This window comes from Pseudoliparis swirei, chromosome 14 (genome assembly GCF_029220125.1).
Source record: "Pseudoliparis swirei isolate HS2019 ecotype Mariana Trench chromosome 14, NWPU_hadal_v1, whole genome shotgun sequence".
NCBI classification, from domain to species: Eukaryota; Metazoa; Chordata; class Actinopteri; order Perciformes; family Liparidae; genus Pseudoliparis; species Pseudoliparis swirei.
The window spans coordinates 7,446,171-7,467,424 of record NC_079401.1 but is presented as its reverse complement, the minus strand read 5'-3'; the positions used below and the strand labels follow the sequence as shown (position 1 = coordinate 7,467,424).

The 21,254-nt window shown below is 48.0% G+C and overlaps 1 protein-coding gene across 3 annotated transcripts in view; it reads left to right on the top strand.

Moving 5' to 3' along the window:
• Positions 1 to 5,249, top strand: part of LOC130204525 (receptor tyrosine-protein kinase erbB-4-like) — a 167,316-nt gene extending 162,067 nt beyond the window's left edge. For all 3 annotated transcript variants that reach the window (XM_056431310.1, XM_056431311.1, XM_056431309.1), the window contains exon 27: positions 431 to 5,249. In XM_056431310.1, the coding sequence (XP_056287285.1) occupies positions 431 to 1,239 (809 nt within the window). In that variant the 3' untranslated portion in view covers positions 1,240 to 5,249. The remainder of the gene's footprint in view (positions 1 to 430) is intronic.
• The last annotated feature ends 16,005 nt before the right edge of the window (positions 5,250 to 21,254 follow it).

Here is a 21,254-nt window from a genome sequence, read left to right as displayed (position 1 = left end):
CAAAGCCCACAGCAAAAATGCTTCTGATGATATGTCAAGGAGCGGAAGAGTGGGCAAAATCAATGGGTTTCACACCCCACTATTATCGCGCTTGGGAGCAGCGGAGTGGGGTCATTTTCTGGCATTTCCACCTCGGGCAGATGGAGTTTCCCGTGCCAAAGAACTGCTGGCATGTTGCCCGTCTGGTCCTGAGTGGCTGCCATTATCGGCATTATCATCTCCATCTTCTCGCCTCATTAGCGAGCGATCACTTTCTCCCGCTCTCTCTTTCAATTTCCATTTCTTTTGTGTGCTCTTCTCTTGATTGGATTCCTGTGGATCTTTTGTTTGTCTGTCTTCTTCGCTCATGAACTTCCTTTTTTCTTTTTTTTGTATTGTTCTCTGCTTTCTTACCCTCCCGCCCCTTTTTTTTTTGTCTGATCCTCTGCAGAATATCTGAATCCAATTGAGGAGAACCCGTTCGTCTCACGGCGTAAAAATGGCGAGATCCACGCCTTGGATAACCCGGGCTACCACAGCACACCCAACAGCCAGTCCAAAGGAGAGGACGAGTACATCAACGAGCCGCTGTACCTCAACACCTTCCACAGCCCCGCCGAGCTGGGCCTGGAGGCCCTGAGGAGGAACGGTCTGCCCCTGCCCACCCACCCCCCTTCATCCATCCCGTCTATAGGGTCCCACCTCCCGCTTACCATCCAGACCAGCCTGCCCCACTACCCCCTCCCCACTGGCCAGCCCTCTCCATCTGGCATGCCTTGTCACCACGGCCCGCCAACCCACACCCTCCACGGCCACCACACCATCAATCCAGCCGGCGTCTCCGCCAGCCAGAGCCAAGCGGGAACGACCGGCCAGGCCCAGGTGTGCCAGTCCGGTGCCCTCTCCACTTCGGCCACCCTCGGGCACGGCGGCCTGCCGGCCTACCAGATCCACGCCAACGCGCACCACGCCGGCATGCTCAAGCACGGACTGATGGCGGGCAAAATCAGCGGGAAGAAGCTGAAGGTGACCTTTGACAATCCGGAATACTGGCAGCACAGCTTGCCTCCCAAATCGTCCAACCCCGCGGCGCCTGAGGGCGCCCAGGGCGCTTCCACCAACGCCAAGCTCTTCTACAAACAGAACGGACACATACGGCCGGCGGTGGCCGAAAACCCCGAATACATGTCCGAGTTTTCCTTGAAGTCGGGCACCGTCTTGCCGCCTCCACCCTACCGGCAGCGGAACACCGTGGTCTAAACCCGTCCGTTTGACCAACGTTCCTCAATCTGACTCCCGCCTCCTGCAACCCAGACATCCTCTCCAGTTCCACACAGAGGAGAGCGGCCACAACCAGAGCCCCGCCCCTCCCCCCATCCCCTCCCAACTCTTTTCCAAGTGACACTCTAGGCCGCAGTGACACACGGATGGACCGAACCGAGCCGACCCGACTCAGACCCACGCACCTTCACGATATCCAGTCCAGTCCTGTCCTGTAGATAGACGGTGCGCTCCACGTCAGTGAGAACGCGACGGCGGGGGACGACGGCGTCAAACGAGACGGACTCGGCTGGACTCACTGCCGGCCACTGCGGTGTCAGATTCGTGAGAGGGACTCGATGTGTCGTCGTGTGTCCAGCATCGAGGTCTGAGGATGAGCAATACGCCTGGAAGAGTTTCTGAAACAAGCAAACAGACCGAGCGAACACGACGTGTCGAGATATCTTGTTTTGTGAATGACCTTGTAGAGGGAGGCCAAACGGCAAAGATGTCCGATGCAGGATGACAGGACTGAAACGGTTGAGACGAGACTTCCAGTCGGATGAAAGCCGATCGATCGTATTCAATCTCTTTGCCTCTCGGATTATACCATACGCCAGTGATGTGGAACTCATCTCATCGTCCTGCTGTAACTGTGATACTGCGATGGCTAAAACGACAGTGTGCTACATTTGGAGTTCGACCATGGACAAGGCGACTGCTGTTTGGTGTTTTTTTTCGCTGACAGCTGTCTGCTTTGGAAGAGCCGATCGAAGAAGAAAAAACGCTGTTGTCCGAGCCAAAGGGGCTGAGGGAATAAAACACTGTAAACATTTTTATAAACACTGCGTGCGGTGCCGAGAGGATGGATTTGTACACCGCGGTTTTCCCATTCAGAGCACGAAGCTGACTGGGATGCCGCAAGAGGACATGGTGATCATAGAGACGAGGTGTGAGGCGAGAGAGCAACCAGGTTCTACAGAGAGGGAAAGTTCATACGAGCCTCCTAATGAAGACCTCAAGGAATGAACAAGACAGCACCAGCAGAGCACAGCAAACCCAGACTACTGTGTGTGTGTGTGTGTGTGTGTGTGTCAGTGAAGAGCCTCAACGCGGCTGCTGATCCGACCTCGAGGTTTTCCACCACGGGACTATACTGTCGAGTGGAAAACTATTTTTAAATGTCTTGAATCGAACGCACGAAGGCTCTGTTGATTCACAGAAAGTCGTGGGTTCATGATTTGTTCTTCTTTTTATTTTCAGGATTTAGTCGTGGTTCATTGACGGTTTCATTTTTTCATGAGTGTTTTGTTGGCGTGGAAGGAGTTCTCCTGAAACGACAGACATGGACACTGGCGGGCACGGGTGCATTCTGGGTGATGTATTCTTTTTCATTTTCCATTCGTTCGTGGCACCCAGGCATTTCCCGCTCTTTGTACGTGAATATAACCCGGCGATTACTGGGAGAGCCAACGGGTTCTCGTAAATGCTTCTTTGTTTCTTAAATTCTCGCGCAGCTGTGAAGAGTTTTACTCTTGAGATCGCCGACCGAGCGCGGATTGGCCCTTTGGTCTGAAGAGAAGTGCTTTACCGTCCTCCCTACTGATGCCTCTGCGGGCAAACTGCCAGTCAATGCTGCTAAAAGCGCCGCTGTAACCACCATTATTTCTGCCGCCGGAGCCGTACCGGAGACCTGTGGGCGGGGAAACGTCACCGCGCTCGCCAAACGAAGAAAGATGGGGGGGATTAAAATGGTTCGCCTCGGAGGGCCTGTTCCAAGAATCATATCTTAGTTCAATCAAAATGAAGAAAATATTGTTGTTTCTGAACCTTTCGCCTTTAAAATTATTTGGATTATTTTTATTTATTTTTTCCCCAGCCATAATCTGTTATTAATGTAATTATTTAGTCATTCTGCCGTGGCAGAGCCCAACCCGGGCTGTTTTCCTATCTAAGATATTTATTTAGTGTATTCGAATGTCTGCGAGCGCGCGTGTGTGTGTGTGAGTGTGAAAGTGTTCGTCGGAGTAAGCTGTCGATGTTCGTCCTCCCTACGGAGCACTTTGATGAAACTCGCAGGGTAGAAAAAAGAAAAAACAGATTTCCACCGTTGGTTACTGAAATGTTCAGCTTGTTTATTTACGTCTCCCCAAAGGTCAGACGGAGGTCACCGAGAAAACACCTTTCAGGAGCTACTGACTTCAAAAATGTCCTTGTTTTTAAAAAGCTATTATTTGCTTCAAACAGTATTAATAATGCTATTTTGATGACATGTCATTTGGAGCTCCGATTGAATGAACTTGAGGAAGCATTTAATATCAATATGAAACATGTATCGCTCGTTTGAGCTTGTACTGAGGGACGGAAGCATCCGGCAAATCTAAGATGCAGAAGAAGAAAAAAAGGAAAAGCCTGATGATGAGAGCGGCTCACGCCTCGCCGTCTCTCTCTTTGGCCTAAATTATACCGCGCACTCAAAATACGTGCTCGAATCAGAACTGGGTGAGACGCCCGGCCTCGCACGTTCTCCACAGCACTTCAGAGAACTCGCCGTCAATTGAATCTTCTCAAGGGTCCATCGTCTTGTTTTTTGTCATCCTGCCCTGGTTCCGGCACTACAATTTGTTTTCCTTTTCGCAGAAGCAATCATTTCGAATATCTCATTTCAAATGCATTTCGCCTCGGCATTAGACTTTTTTTATTTTTTATTTTTTTTATTTGTCTCGCCCGGCAGTTCAAGAGCATGCCGCCGGAGAACGGTTGCTGCTTTTATTTCTACTTTCTTACCGCTCGCTCCGAACCACGGTGCGGAGGCTCGTAGCCGTGGACACCATCGTCAACGGCAACTGATGGGCCTAATGTACAGGACAGCATCACCTTGCATGGTACCCAACGTGTTTCACTGCCCTCCGTCTCTCTGTCTCATTGATGAGAGTTATAGTCAATTTTCACTGTGGCAGAAAAATAACGCAATTTCTTTCTATTTTTCTTTCTTTTTACTGTAATTCAGGAGCACAAATCTTATTTCTGGCATCTTACATGTGACATTGTGTGTGTATTGTACCCTTTATAGTCTTTTATTGAGTGATTTTCCATTTTCTTATGATTTCTTTCCTCGCTCTTGTTGTCGTTTCCTGCACATTGTTTAACATCTTCAAATGCACAAACCATCGCTTTGGTTTTGAAATGATCGCGTCGGTATAAATGTACAGAATATTTGGGGTTTCCTCCAGAACTTCTCGAACACACTTCAACAACAAATGTGAATAGTATTTTTATAAAGCACTGAAACGGCCGAACGTGGTGAATTTGTATATAACGAGGTCGATGCTTTGAGTTTATATGGTCTCCTCTCCCCCCGTTGTTTTCTCCCGCTTCTGACGAGTTGTACAAAGAGAGCCGTACATATTTGCTTTATGTAACTGTACCTTTTGACTAATGGGACTTTGGATTTAAAAGTGCTTGTTGACCCCCTTCTCATGTGAAACTTGTGTAAAGCCTCCCCCCCCCCCTTCAAGAGTTGTGTGGCTGTCCTCATGTAATGTTTCAGTTAAGTTGAACACTGTAAAAGTGGTGATGGTGGTGGGTGGGAGGGGGGGTGGGGGGGGTCTCTGTTTCTGTTCCCCAATACCTGCCATTGGTGTCAAGTAACAAGACGACAAATAACTTATTTTCCTCTTTGTCTCTCCCTCTTCCTAACTCTCATAAAAGTGCATATTTCTACTGGAAACATTACTGAGCCACATCTGTCCTCCTCTTCCTCTTCCTCTCTCCTGTACACAGCCGTAGGCCCAATTTTCAGTTCCTTTCTGATTGGTTTTGCATGCTTTTCAGAGGAGACATAGAAGGCAGTAACTCCTCCCCCCCCCGTGTCCAAGACTATCTCTCCGAGTTATTTTAAACCATACCCAAAGCTTTATATCATAGAAGAAAAAAACGTTCCTCATGTTTGTTACATGAATCTGTCAAAAGTATATTTTTAATTTAATATAAATAAAGATTGATCCGTTGCTGTGTTTTTTTTGTTTTTTTCTCGCTGTACTTTTGCTTGTGTGTCTAATTCTTCTTCTTTTTTAAGCGGCATCGAACGCTTTGGGGTCGCTCGTTGATCAGGATGAAAGTTGAGGAAAAACTCTTCTCAAAGTAAGTTTGGGAGCAGGACCTGATGTTTCCAGAAAAATACATTCATACTTTCGTATCGGTGTCTTTCGGCTCCATCGGGGACTGCGAGGCCCGGTTGGGATTCTGCGTCTTGCTCAAAGGCACCTCGGCAGCGGAGATCTGGAGCCCTAATCCCCGCATTCCCTTTGCCCGACATGCTGCTAATCAAAAGACCGCTCTGATGCACACTCGGACCGCTTCAAGAATACAATTTCCCCGCCGCCGTCTTTAATTGAGGCGAAGGCCTCTCGAGTTCCAGCGAGCTTGTTTTGACCCGACTTCCTAACATCCACGCGGTAGACGTTGCACTCGAGGCGGGACTCTCACACTTTCATGCTCAAAAGGACTCGCAGATGAAGACCGGGCCCCATCGACCGCTCCGCGGGGTCCCGCTCGCCTCCGATGTGCGAGGCCCAACATTTTGCTCTCGTTTTTTTCTTTCTTCCTTTCGCTTAATCCGCTGTTTACCCGAGCGCCGGTTATGTAAACTGGCATAGGCAACATCGTTTGCTATGCGGCGCTACTCCATCGCTGCCGCGTGTGCATAAATATATATATATTTATATACCCGGGCTTTCATTTCTATCATGAATAATACAGAACAGTCCAATGGCAGAATTCGAGCTTTCTGAAGTTGCTGCTATTAATACTAATAAGGCGTTCTGAGTGCTTTAAGTAAACACTGTTTATGAGCAGAAATCCTCCTTTCTTTTGAATTTGTTTCCTCCGATGGGGGGGGGGTTCTTCTGCAGAGGAGCACGCTTGCGGCCTATGTTCCCGCCTCCGCATCACCTGCTCGAATCCTGTCGGAAATGAAACGTCGGCTCCTATTTTCCTTGTAAACAATAAAAGGGAACATGTAATTGACAGCCAGTCACTCCCCCTTCCCCGATGTTGAACTCGCATAATAGACGGATTATCTCCGACATTGAGCTCACTTGCGGATGGGACTTTGCACATTATCGCCTTTCGCCAGACGGCAAAGGGGGCGGGGTGGGCTGTGGGGGGGGGGTCACTGTGGCAAAGAATGTAAGGCTGGCGTGTTTTGGAAAATTGCTCCACGAGTTCAGAGCTGCAGTTTTTTTCTTTCTCTCTGGAAATACGGTTTCTCGACGACCGAATTCTCCTCATGAATAAAATAGTTTGCGTCTTCATTTATGGAGAGGAAATACCTTAAAATGAAGAATTAGCTTCTAAAACTAATCGGAAAGAGACACGTAAGCATCCAGACAAGAATACAAATGTGATTCGGATCAAATAAAACATTTCAACATCCAGTTTTTATCATTTATCATTAAATCGATCTATCAACACGGCCTCGAGGCTTAAACACTGACAGGCCAATTGCTAAGCTCTGATTGGACAACAGACGGTCCGAGCAGGAGCAAATTGGCTTTTAAGTTATTCAATAATTTTTCCAAACGTCTGAACATTTCCGTATTGAAGCTACGAGGCTGAGGCGTGACGTCTGTTAGAAAACCGTTTTTTTTTAAATCTGCTGCTTTAATACTCTTCTCTTCATTGTGTAATCGGTAATTTGACATCATAACTCTCCCATCATATCACTTCACACAGTATATTTGCATTCCAATAACATGGAAAAAGCCCCCGGTGTCCCGTAATGTGCAATTAAGTTGTGTCCATTATGTTGCTTCCATAATGTGGTTAAAGATATGACGCATAAATCACACTTATCTCCCCCCCCCCACGAGGCTATATCGTCCCAAAAATTAATTATGTGTAGATGTTTACCGAGATCCAAGGTTGAAACAAGAAAATAATCGACAATTTAGCCATTATGACTCACTCATGTGAAAGGATTTGCATCGACTCAACTGCAACTAATAGTAAAAATAACTTAGCCAATTTGTAGTTACATTTGTCGTACATATTTATCATCTCAGGTGTGTCAACGTGTTTTTTCTTGAGTTGAGACGCATTATCTCTGTGCCTGAGGGAAAAGACCCAAAGAGAGCGATCGGCTGCCAGCCAATGAACACCTCGAGTCTGGTCTGTAGCCGAGGACGACCAAGGGAGAGGAGGAGGAGGAGGAGGAGAGGAAGGACACGAGAACTTCCACACAGCAGAGTAATCAGGGCTGAGGATGCAGGAGTGTGAGGGGAGGAGAGGGAGGAGGCACACAGCGGACGCCACGCCGAAGCCCGAACAACTCCGATGACTTCACCAAATACGTCCAGTCGGCTCGGCAGTCGTCTCACGCCGAGTCGTGACGTGAATGCACAAGCATGTGCTCCGCTGGTGTTGCTGTGTGCATTAGAGATGGAGCAGTGCTTTGCAACCGAGTGCAGAGCCAGAGGCATGCACCTGCACACACATTTAGCAAATTCATTCATAAATTCAGGTCATTTTATGGAGCTGTGTGTGTTTACCTCGGTTCCCCAAGCATCCTTTCCTCATGTGTGTGTCATCCCCCTGTTTGTTCTGTTCGTGCCATGTGCCCGTGGCCACGCCCCCCGAGCGGTGCACAGCTGCGGCTTAGTTCAACTCGTATATATTGTTTCATATGAATTGCGTTGGATGGGTTTTACTCGCGTCTCATCACTAACTTCTATTTGCAATGTGTTGACTCAACGAGGGCTGTTTTATCATGAAGCAAGTTTTATCATTGAACAAAGTCAAACATATTTAAACATGAAACATTGACATTAACTATTTCCTTAGAGATACAGTACATCATTGCATAGTTACAGTGCATACATAGTCCATGTCTTCAGTATTTCCTGACCTGACACATGTGTAGCCTAATGAGAAGCTATGTGCTCACTTCATAATCCATAACTCCTCTGCAGTTGATGCAAAAGCAAAAGCAGCCTGTCAGTCTAGGTCTTGAATGTACGTAGTGTTGCTTAGCAACCGATAAGTATTAGTGTATCAGGAACAGGTACAGGTGATAGCCTTTCACACACACTGCAGACAACGCTGGCGGTCAAACAGGCACCTGTCCACCTCCACACACACACACACACATACACACATCCTCAGTGTTTTTTCGTTATAGATTTTCAGTGAGAGGTATCTGACTTTTCTCTTTTTATTCCTGCAGTGACCCTGAGCAACACACACACACACACACACATTTGCACCCACACAGCTACACACAGACACAAACACACATCTCTGGCCTGAGGACAGAGATGGAGAGCTGTAATCTCCACCGGGCCCGCCGAGTCTTTCCATCACTCGAAACTCAATCTCCACCCTTTCACACTCACCGAGCCAACCACGCATGGCGACATTATCACATTACACGAAAGGCACGCGTGGAGATGATCTCTGGGAAAGGAATCGCTTTATTTGTCGTTATTTAAACCTTCGTTATCCGAGAAGTAAATACAAAAATCTGTATTTTAAAAGCAGAGATGAGATCCATGCCGGGTGTGTTCTGCTGCGCTCGATTCCCTTCTTGAAAACACATCTGTGTCTGTGTGTGTGTGTGTGTGTGTGTGTGTGTGTGCATGTGTGCGTGTGAGTGCGCGTCAACAATTAAGGATGGACAACGCAAGAGAGTTTGATGTGTGAGTGAAGATTCACGACCGAGCTAAACTTTTCCGTCATCAAATACTCCCTGGTTTGATTTTTTTTGTTTTTGTTGTAAATGCACATCCATCAGTCGCTTCCCGTCTTGCTATTTATTAATATTTTTACAAACCCCCGACCTGCTCACTCGGCTAAATCCCCGTCATGTAAAGAGGCCCGAAGACGTCAAGAAAATGCCCCGTGTTGAATCAAGATGAGTGCGTGGCCGTGATCCTCCTCTTCGTGTGTGTGGATATCCACGTGTGTGTGTGTGTGTGTGTGTGTGTGTGTGTGTGTGTGTGTGTGTGTGTGTGTGTGTGTGTGTGTGTGTGTGTGTGTGTGTGTGTGTGTGTGTGTGTGTGTGTGTGTGTGTGTGTGTGTGTGTGTGTGTGTGTGTGTGTGTGTCTGTGTGTGTCTGTCTGTCTGTCTGTCTGTCTGTGTCGGTCCTGGCGGCTCCTGCTGTGACTGAGTGTCTCTAATTGAGTGTGCTGCTCACTCAGACAGGAGGTCTCAGACAGTGTTGACATTCAGGTGGTGGAAGGCCACCGTCGGGGATGACAGCTGATCATTCGTCCAGCCGGCAGCCTAATTACACGGGGGGGGGGGGGGGGGGGGAGAGAGAGAGAGAGAGAGAGATCGATCCGGTCGCTTCCAATCAAGCCTCCCGTCCTGCTGTTTCGTCGATTCTTACCCCCACCCCTCCTGCCCTCTCCCCAGGTGGGTAGAAAAGCAGCAAATGCTCCACTGCCTTCTGGTTCCTGTGACCACACTGCCCCCCTCCATCTCCCCAGCATCTTTCACAGCACTTTACCCAATTATACCAAAGTCGTGAGCGCCTGTGTGTGATTTCATTGTCGCCCGAAGCTCTCTCTCTCTCTCTCTTTCTAGGACGCACACACACACACACAGGTGCGGAGACACACAGGCGTGCGCACACACCCTTTGATGTATGGAGTCAATCAGACTTCATTGGACAGTGTTGCGTTAGCCTCAGGATATTAGCCGGCTCTCTCTCTCTCTCCGCTCGCCCAGATGATGAACGCCTTCATGTGTCCACAGGCTTTTTTTTCTTTTTCCGTGGAGCAATAACAGCGTCTCTGGCCTTTTCTCGCCCTCGCTCGTCCATTTCGGTGCAACTCGACAGCGTTGGCTCGGAGCGGCGGTTCGGGATGGAACGGCAAGGCCGGCTGCACGTCGTTCAGGAGGGCGGCCGTGTTTTTTTAAATAAGAGGAAAAGCAACACAGCCTTCTTCTAACTACGTCAACCTGGGAAGAAATCCAGGTTCCGGGTTCTCTGGACACTCGGCCGGTGATTGGGGCGAACCACCTGTCAATCAAACTCCTCTCGGATCCGGTCGGGAGAAGAGAGGGAACATCTTTTCCAACGTTCTGATCTAACGGAGAGCCCAGTAGCCAGTTACTTTCCTCCTGTCTTTATTATTGCATGAACATCAGAATATCTAAACGACTGCAAGATGTTCTCCCGGGCATGAGCACTTGCTCATATTGTATTTGCTGCAGTCAGGTGCAAATAAATAGGAAATATCAACAGTATATTTACCAGTAGTTGTACAACTAAATTCTGCTCTACAAGTTCAAAGGGAAATATTGTACATGTTACATCTCTGCATTTATGTAACAAGTAAGTTACTCCCAAGCGAGCGTGTCAACACACACACACTGACACGCAAAAGCATTCATGAATTAAAATGCTGTAACACACACACACACACAGACACACACACATCTGCAGGACTCCACTTAAGATTCATACCCGTTTAATGAGCGTCTCTGACCTCGCCCACACGTCTCTCTTCCTGTCACACACCACACAGGAAGCTGCTGACTGTCGCACGACAGCGTGACAACTCTGTTTAGTGCGCCGGCGGCTGATGGCACACACACACACACACACACACACAGACGCAGAGAGAGAGAGAGAGAGATTACACGTCATATATGTGAAATGTGAGCGGAGGTGCGTGTGTCCACACGTGTGTTTATCTGCATGTGGGGGTGCTCAGCGCGGTTGTCGAGCGGAGGCCGATCTCTCGTCTTCACGTCGGCTCAGATCAGCCGACGTGAAGACGGAGCGGAGGCCGATCGCCCATCGCTATGCAGCTCGGCGGTTCGTCCTGACCCCGTCTGGGGCCGTCTCCTCTCCGCTGATTCTAATGAGCTCCCCCGGGTTTAGACTGATAGGCGGCCAGCGGCCCAATGAGGCACCGAACAGGAGGAGGGGGGGGGGGGGGGGGCTGCACTTGGAGGAATGTCGGGGAGGCGACATCAATACACTTGCACAGACATTGCATTCACCTCAGACACGGGGAGGTGTATCCACGACCCACTGTAAAATAGAAGAATGATTGATTTTATTAGCACATCCATTCGTAAGCGAGGATACCTGCACACACACACACACACACACGCATCAGGCTCCTGAGGATCGCCAGCGTGAATCTTTAGACTTTATCCTGGAAAACAAAACTGCGTTTCGCCAACTTCACATTGTGTTTCTACTCTTCGACACTTTCTCGACCAAACTAATTTGTTCCTTTCCCTGAGAATTTTCAGCGAGGACGCCGTAACCGGCCAATCAGGGGATGCTCGATACCAACTCAGGAGGAGGACAAGAACAAGAAGAACTAGAATGGGCACTCGGTAGAGCGCATACCTTTGCATATCACAAGATTGGGCATTGAATTATGAACATTTTGGCATTAGTTGCATGCCAATTGGACAAAAATGTATCGTGCTATGGTAAAAAAAAAAACCTTTCTTTGACCTGACCCTTTGATGATTGACCAATCTAATCAAATAATCCCCCCGGATAATAACAATCATCACCAAATTTTCATGCGATCGATTTCAATACTTTTTGAGTTCATGCGAAGATGTTGACCTGTTCATGACCTTTGACCTTGACCTTTGACCCGATCGATCCCAAAATCTAATCAACTGGTCCCCGGATAATAAACAATCATCCCACCCAATTTCATGCGATTCGGTTCAATACTTTTTGAGTTTTGCGAATAACACGCATACAAATAAATAAATACACGGCGATCAAAACATAACCTTCCGCATTTTCAATGCGAAGGTAACAAGAACAAGAACTCTGACTATCCTCTCTTTCTCTCCCAGATGAGGAGCTGTGCTGTATTTTAAGCATCCAGTGCTCCTGTAAACTAATTAAGTCAGCTCACACCTTGGAAACGAGAACTGAACCGAGAGGAAACCAGTTGTCGGAGTACAAACGTTGACATCTAAAATTACCTTGAAAATCCGTGTTGGAATCAGAAACCAAAAAAGAAGGAGTCGTCGTCATCCCCTCGGAAAAAGAGAGACACGAACGAGGAAAAAAGTTTTGTGTTTTGCCCTGGAGAAGTGCAACTCTGTGAAGCTCCAGCCTCCTCGAGCTGCAAACAACCGCCGAGCGCGTCGTTTTTAAAGTCCCGTTCCGTCTCCGCGAGTGACACAAAACCCTTATTTGCCTCCTCGGTACCAAAAGGTTAAACGGTGAGAGAGCTGATCGCGTATCGTCCGCGCTCGACGAGCTCATTAATGTGTCACGATTCATTATCAGAGCCCCGTCCCATGCACCTTGTCGGGTGGGTAATGGGAATATCAATCATAGGCTTCCCCATCACGACCCTCCTCACATCTCCGCCGCTCATCTCGCCTCTCTTGACTTCCCGTCCCGAAATACCACCCGGCCCAAACAGATCTGTCTGGAACAAATGTCAAACACAATTTCAACACCCGGCGAACATGGCCGCCATACAGAGCGAGGCGGTTCCTCTCGCTCTGCCGCAGAGGCGCCCGGCGCTGTTCAGATGTTTCCAGCCGTTGTATTCAGATACAGGGTGCTCTTTGTGACAAGAAGGTGAGCCTTTGTGGACGAAAGGGAAACGATGAGCTTTTTACAGTTGCCTGAAGGGAGGAGGAAGCACTCGCAGCAACGAAGGCGGTGGGAATTCATAAGTAGGAAACCTAATATAAGTATGGAAGTAAGAAAAGCAAGAGAAAAATTTTAAAAAAGTAAAGCACCACTGTATGCAGTGTGAAGAAAACATTCACTAAATAGCAGCAATTTTTTAAGATTTGACATATCTGCATAGATGTTTAAAATTAATTAAAATGTGTATTATGCTTTGGATTTAATCTTTTTAGTTCAAATGTAATATATTAGATTTCTTGATTTAATTTAGAAAACTTTTTTTCATTTTAAATCTCATTAGATGTTTTATTGTAACTACTCAAATTAGATTTGTTAAGTTCACTTGTTTTTTTCTCTCTACAATTTACCTCAAATACTTTCTTCATATAATTATGCCATTTAATTACATTTTTCATGTGACTGCTAAGTCATTTCACTCTAAATACTCGTGTTTAATAATATCCTTATTCAGAAAACCTTCGAAAACTCCGTTTACACCTGATGTCTCTAAACACCCACACCGGTGTTTACCGGCGGATCATATTAGATCCTAACAGACACAGCACAAAGCAAATCGAACGCATTCAGCTGTGAAAACAGGTTTACTCAAGAGTACAAATACCTGTGTGGGCGGCCGTGGAGGGGCGGAAATCTGTCTTACAGAGGGGAGACGTGTCCGAGCTGACCGTCTCCAAGGACGCAAGCACCAACCATAACATCACATATTGGTAATATTGCTTGACGCGTTATCCGACTCGTCTCTAATAGGTGTTTTTTTTGCGAAGGCGATGCCGGTTGACCTGAAACACTTCAACACGCCCGCTTGTCTGAATAAACACATTAATTTGCAGATCACAAGTGTCGAAGTCCTTTTGAGCGTTTTAATTTGGTCTGGAATCCTTTAAATTAACAATGGGAAATCAACGGTCAAAGTTTAACGGGTGTCAATGAGCAATGAGTTGATTTTGAGTATTTACAATAAATGCTCCCGAGGCGGCTGCTCCACCTGTAATTAAAGTATCATTAGAACAACATACAGTCGTGGTGTATTAATGACATTTTGCATCGATGCCGTCGCTTAAAGTAAAACATCGCGGCTCTTTCGGCTCATGGATGCCTCGAACTCCGTGGCATCGAGATTTGAAGACTGGGGTGCTCAGAAAGAGGAGTTTATTGTTAGTGGAGGATGTATATAAGCGTTTCTTCTTCTTACTTTCTTTTCGCCTCCTCCACCTTCTTTTCTTCCACGTTGAGCCGAGGGGTCGAGAGGAGTTCATCGGCACGTCGCCTCCAAAAGCTCGTCGCTCTCTCAAATCGCTTGTAATTTTAAATTTGTGTGCGTAAATATGTGTTTTCTTGTCAGGTGCGTGGCGGGCGAGGAGGGAAAGAAAAAGAAAAACGTCTCGCAAGACAAGACCTGACAAGCAATTACGCCGCGGCTTGTTTGGCGGAGGCAGGTCGGGACGAGACCGGAGGGGCAGAAGATTGAATACTCCGGGGACGAGGGAGGAAAGTGGCCGCGGGACGACGCTGGCGAGACGACCGCGGGCCCGACGCCAGGGCTTTGTCTGTGTTGTCTTGTTTTATTATTCGAATGCCTGTGTAGTTGATTGAGCACGTCTGGGCTGGTGGAAGCGATTGATTTGCTACAAACCAGGTAAATAAACCCGGAAAACACAGCAGCTCGTTTGTCGGAGACTGCGGTGAGGCGTCGTAACGTCGGAGGTTTTAAATCGTCTTGGCGATGGTATATTCGTGTGTGGTTATAATTGGCATCTCTTTCCGCATTTTGAATCCCAGAGACGAGCGGTGTACCTCGGAAGGATTTTCCAGATCGTGGCCTAATTTGTGTAATATATATATACAGCTTAAAAATGTCACGATTTGAATAACATATGTTTGTTTCCCAAATGCATATGATTGCGCAATAGCGGTGCATATGAAACCTCTCCAGATCCGCCACTTCTTCCGCGGCGCCTGCACCACACGGCGAAGTGCAGCGTACTGTTTGATTTGGACCCGACGGTACGCCGTCAAGTCAAAGAAATCCTCCACCGGTCCCGTTCTCTCAACCGTTGACAACAGCATTTTTTTGACAGCATTTCTTCCTCAGGTCTGCTGCACGGCGAGGCGTCGCGCCAAGGCCACGACCCCTCACAGCCGCGCCGACGGCGGCTTACACCGTGACACGTAACCTTCCCGCGGCGCCCACATATTGTGGATGTCCGAGGACACTGGCTCTGACAGATGGACGGGGGCCGGCCCGGCGCTTCCAGGAAGTGTTGGGGGGGGGTCCCACGGCGATGTGCGACGGGGGTACAGTCGGTCCATTCAGGGTTATGTTCCATTAACTTGATTAATTACCTAATTAAAGTTGATATAAACGCCTGGGAGATAAGAAGCAGAGAGGGAGAGGGGCAGTACGACAAAACCACACTTAGGCCACCTGGAAGATGCCCAGTAAAAAGTCCCACTGAAGCCTATGGGTGATAACTGCCTTGCTCAAGGGTAAACTGGTAGTGATTACTTTTAATCCCCCCCAGCCAGATTCATACTGCCAGTTCTAGATCGAAGCGGCGACCTTCTGACGGCGATAGGCCTCCCTGGCCTTTCGGACCCCGTCTGACCTGCATTTGTGAATGTAGTTTCAGACCAGAATCATTCGGTTTCATTGAAGTCCACATCAGCAGATCCTGCACGGAGGTTCTGGCGAGATTCATTGAAAACTGTCTTTGACAGTGCTTATCTTTGAGGGAGGGAAAAAACCCAGAAGATCGCGTTAGCTTTGTCCAATTCTGTCGAACCTCGCTGAATTAAAAGAGCCGACTCAGCAGGGCACTCCTTTAGTAAGGCTGTCGGACTCGAGACGGACGGTTTTCATATACTTCAGTATCAAATTCGATACAGCAGAACCATAAATATCTTCTTTTTTTCTCCTGCACTTATTCTCCGTCGCTGTCAAATTCTGACTCCCACATTACCCACAATGCAAACTGTGCATGCATTGTCGGACTGGACGTTAAAATTGGTCCCGTACGAACGCTTTCTCTCTTTTATGACGCGCTTTGAAGCGGCGCGCGCTCAACGTCTGGTCACCATTGGGCTTTCAAAGAAAAGCAAACAGCGTTTTCCTTGCATGTTTAATCGTTATGTCCGAGCGGAGAGATCAGACTGGATTCTCAAGACCCAGTTTCCAGCTGCGAGAATTGGACTCTCGATGCATTAAGAGGTATCATGATGAATGTAATGCAGAGATAATCACCACGGGAAGGAAAACTATTTTTTTTTCTGATTGCAAAACAAATCTCCGATGGGCGGCGTGGCCTCGCCTCCCTCCCTCGCCGCTCGCCTCCCTCCACCGATGTGGGCTGAGAGGAGCGCCGGCGCCTTTGCTCTCCGGGTTGAAAGAGGCGAGGAAGCGAGCCTTCATCCTCCCCCGCGCTCGTCTGAAAACGCGTCCTCGTTTTTCCCCCCGGCGAGGGCCCGCCGCGCGAAACACTCACGGGCCGCTCAGAGGCCGCCCGCTACTCCGTGACACGGAACAGGAACGTGGCGCCCCACCCCTCCCCCCACGGTAATTAGCGATGAAAGATGGTGAAATGAGTTTTAATTGATTCTGCGAATTCGTGCACGGATCGCAATTTGCATCGCATTATAATTACAAAGTGATTGCTGTGTCGTCGGGGAGAAGTTTCCACACGCCAACTCTTTCTCTTCAGGGACTTTATTTACTTCACGCTTCTTTAACTCTGCACACCATTCCGCTGTTAGCCTCATTTTTGAAGAGCATTGCTGTTGACGCTGACATTTTCCTTTTAAGGTGAGGTCTTTCTCCTCCTTCCCGGGCACACGTGTATGAAATAGGACTCTCTATATATTGTTTTCATTGATTCTGTCATGGCAACCTTGTAACAGGGCCCCGCTTCATAATTGGATTGCCGCATCGGACACAATAAGCTTCAGCTCACCTGACAGAAGCCGGAGAGAGGCGCGCGGTGGGAAATGCGTTGTTGTTGTTGTTGTTGTTTTATAGTGCGGACTTCACACCAAGAGCTGCATGAAGCATAACACGGTGTGAGATGGAGAGAAACATCACAGGAAGAGAGAGAGAGAGAGAGAGATAACGCACTTCATAAAAGCTTGTACCGTGTGTGCTCACGTTCATTTATACCCACGGAGTAGATGAGAGTTTAATGATGAAGGATGAGACCCGTTCTCTTGGACGTGTCTTCGGGCAGATCGTATTAAGTGTTATTGAGGAATGCCACGATTTACAGTAATTGGCCTGTAACCTGCCCGGAGACACGGACTCACCCGAGGCCGTATAACAGAGTAGGGTTTGTGATCCTGTCAATGCAGAGTGTGATTTGACTCTGCCACAGTTTCACCTGATCCACATCTATTTGTTTTCGTCTCTCTCAAACCGAATGTGGCAGAGGTGGAATCCTATTGGCTGATGTGTCCATTTTTAAGAAAAATGAAATCCGTGGCGTTCCACTTGTTGTCAGTTTGTCCACGGCTTCGGGTCCAGACTGGAAATATCGTATTCAGTGAGGCTGTTTCCCGTTAAGATAAAAGCAAAAAAATATCCAAACCCGCAGTTTGTATCCGCTGCAGGAATAGACAACTTTGTTAAAAAAGCCAAAGAAATCTGACGCATGACCAAAAAAAAGCTCCTCGGTTGTCTTTCGGGTTTCCGATTTAAAAGAGAAAAGTTTGGCTTCTCTTTTCCACACTCTCAAAGTTAGTGCACGAAAATTGCTTGTTGGGAAGAGGCGAATCAAAAAAAAACGAAGGTCGACTGGAGCAGGATTCATATTTTCATCACGAGAATGCACAAACAGGTAATTTGCTCCCGAGGCTTTAGAAAAACAAACAAAAACGACAGACTTGAGTCAAAATTACAATCGCCGGCCGCCTCGGCAATTATTCCGAGCCACTGGACGGCCGCAGCTCATATCGATCGCGCACGCCAAGCAATCTGAGTTGACGGTTGAAATCTGAGCTAATAGTTGACAGATGCATAAACTCCTTTTTCTGGTTCTTCTGAAGCTCAACAGAAGCAACGGGGGAGGGGGGGGGGGGGGTCTCAGGCCCGTGTTGACGGCATCTTCCGTTGTTGCTTTTCTCTCCTGTTGAGATTTTGCTCGCACACTTCATTACGTCACGGCCGGTGGATTGTGGCGGTGAAATGGCTTGAGGCACACAATTCGCGGCGGGGCGACCTCTGCTCGAACCCGGTGTGCAGGCCGCATCTCGGCCTCTTTAATGTGTGGCCTTTTTACAAATCGCATTCGAGTCCACTGGCCCCTTTTGGAGCGTCACGCATATATTTTTTATCGCACCGGGCTAAGCAGCGGACACTTTGCGTGCGACGGCTCAGCCCGCCTCGTCGACCGCGTTTACTCCGATGACCTCTCCGCGGTAAAAAGCTCCGCCGCACGCTCCAACCGACTCCAGGTTGCGTTTTCAACGAAGATACCTCGATTTTTGTTGGCAGGAATCAGAGAGCACTTCTCCCCTCTCCACATCTGGCATCGTCCGCTGTGTTTACTTCCATGTTACCGTTACTCAAATTGGCACAGGATGAGCACAGTTGGTCCGCGCTATTTCCGTCTGCCGGCCTGTTTATCCGAGCGTCGACAACAACTTAGTCCCCGGAAAAGCGAGAGGAGGCTGCAGCTATGTTCCCTTATTACATATTCCCCCTGAAGAACTCCACACTGTATTCACTGAAAAATCCGGAGACAGACTGACTGACTCTCGCTCGCCGACAAACACCGCTCCCGGATTCCCAAACCTGAGCGGAATAGCAAGGAGGGAGGCGATGCACACGGTGGAATACGGGAGCATAGCGACTATTTTATCCCGGGGAGTTTTAAGAGGCATCTCGTATTTATTGTAAACGTTAATATCTGGGAAACAAATCGAACAAACGCATCAGATGTAGCGAGTTATTACAGCGTCACCTCGACAAGCAGATCGGCCAAAATGGGATATTTTTCTCGAATTACACAATTTTTTCCCACCCAATAAGCCTCAGAGTAAATAATCATTTCCCCACATGTCTCTGTTTGGCTCTCAGCGAAATCCGTCCTGTCTGAATGTATCCTAATGCAATATGCATTATCTATTGCGGAGAGGGCTGGTTCAGGAAGTCCAGGTCCAACAGCACCACCATCTGACCATCAGGGGTACTGCAGGTGGTCTCCAGTCAGTGTATGACTCATACAAACCAAATTATGCATCCAGGATATGTGTAAGTAGCAGTAATATGAGTGATAATTGAAAGTGTTGAGTGTGGAGGCTTTGGCTTGTCTGTCAAGCTCAAAAAAGCCCCCACAAAAAAATATGAAGGCCCGTATTATTCAAATATTCTGGGATGTTGGAGGAGATTTGCGACTAAGATGATGATGTACTCACTGGAGAGTGTGAGGTGAATATCATGTGTTTCCAGGAGCTAGAAGACACCAAAGCACACACACACACCAAGGAGGCAGTTTGATACCCCCCCACTGAGCCAGCCTGACACATGTCCGCTCCCCCGTCAGCCGGAGGCTCCGACAAACTCCTCAAGCTCGACTCCCGAGAGTCCGCTTGAGGGCCTTGAAAAAGAAGAAGGGAATTCACCCCAGCAACATCAAGTCGAGAGGATCTTCAGTGGTCTCCTGCCGTGGACTAGAGACATGGACGTACACACGCGCACGTCTGTCACTGCTCAACGCGAGGGTTGCCACAGACGTGCGCTGACATCACAATTAAACCCGAGAACGCCCCGTCACTGCACGGTCATCCATCACATGCACCCCACCCCCAAACACACACACACACACAGAGAGAAAGAGTCTTCCTGCATGCTAAGAGGGAGGTGTGTATCTCCTGCCGGCAGCTCCATAAAGCATTGTTAAGTAATTCTGAAACTGGGCACTTCGCAAATGATGGAAAACAGGCTTCCGGACACGCGTGAATTAAGTTTCCAACATTTAATGGCAGGAAGGGTAAAACAAACATTCAAGGCCTCACGATCGTGGTCTTCATCGGCTCCTCCGCCGTCCTTCCGGCGTCGAGAATACCTGTGGAAGAGACCCGATTTCTCTAATCCACGGAGTTTTATACTCAATGTCCCTGGCCCCGGTCAAAACGTCACTTCCGGTCAAGTCGCTCAACAAGTATTTTCACAATAAGAGTCCCGTCTTGTTATTGTCCGCATTAAAGTCACTTTCACAATAAAAGTCCCTTGTTATTGTAAGTCACTTGACGGAATTCAACCGGCCTCGTCAATCTATAATACAAACATACAGTCACTCTCATGCAATATACATTCATTCTTGCCATTTACATTTGCATAGAGTAAACAGTACCCCTATGCTTCATAATACATTAATAACAATATTCTCCCTAATATTTTCTATTATAATATCTTTCTATATGTATTAATTTAAAACATAAGACCTCTGCAGATGTTGTCAAAATAAACTATTACAACCTAACAGCATCTTGATTGTGGTGTGAAAATAAATTTCCAGGCTCAATTGGGCCGCAGCCTCCAGTATTCTGCTCCCCTTGAGTGGATTTCCCACCACGATAAGAGCACACTATGCCTCCTCCATCACGGCCTCTTTTACTTGCCCCTTCTAATCTTAAAAAAAAGACCAATAATATCACTATTGTAAACCCCACCCCCAGTCGAGTACTCCGCAATGCCACAGAGGTGCAGATCATTTCCGTAGAATCTAAGGACGATGCCCTCTCCGGGGGCCCCTGGCGCTCTGCGGGCACGCGGCCCCTCGCGCTTCTGATCTCATCAAGCGAGCACGTCCGCCTCCATTAGTCTCCGGCATCGTGCTCGAAATTGCTCTGACTTGTCGGGTGATTACCTCAAATGAACAATTAGGCGGCTGGCTGTCACAATAACTTGCTCCCCGTCTGTGAATTGCCTCGCCGGTCTTTTAACGGCTGCCGCCGCCATCAAGGTGCTCCGCGTAAATGATCCGTTCTGGAGGGGAAAGGTCAGCTCATAGAAGCTCGTAATGAATCTAAAGTCTTGTGCGCTGTAATGGGGCGATGAGAGGAGATAATGCCGCCGGGGGAAGTTCCCATTGGGCCACGGGGAGATCGGCTGATGGCGAATGCGCTTCCTGGAAGTTATGTCAAATGCAGCAGAGTTTGGACGGACGTCATTGGATTGGAATGTGCCACAGTATCAACCCAACGTCCTTTTGTCAACAGGAAGACGGCGTTAAGATGCATGAAAAAGGTGACCTGCGTTAATATTTAGCCCCTCTGCTGCACGTCCAGATGATATCTCCTCTTCCTCTTCCTCCTTCCGTGATATCTTATTACTTGAACCACTTGACGTGCAAGATTCACAAGGATG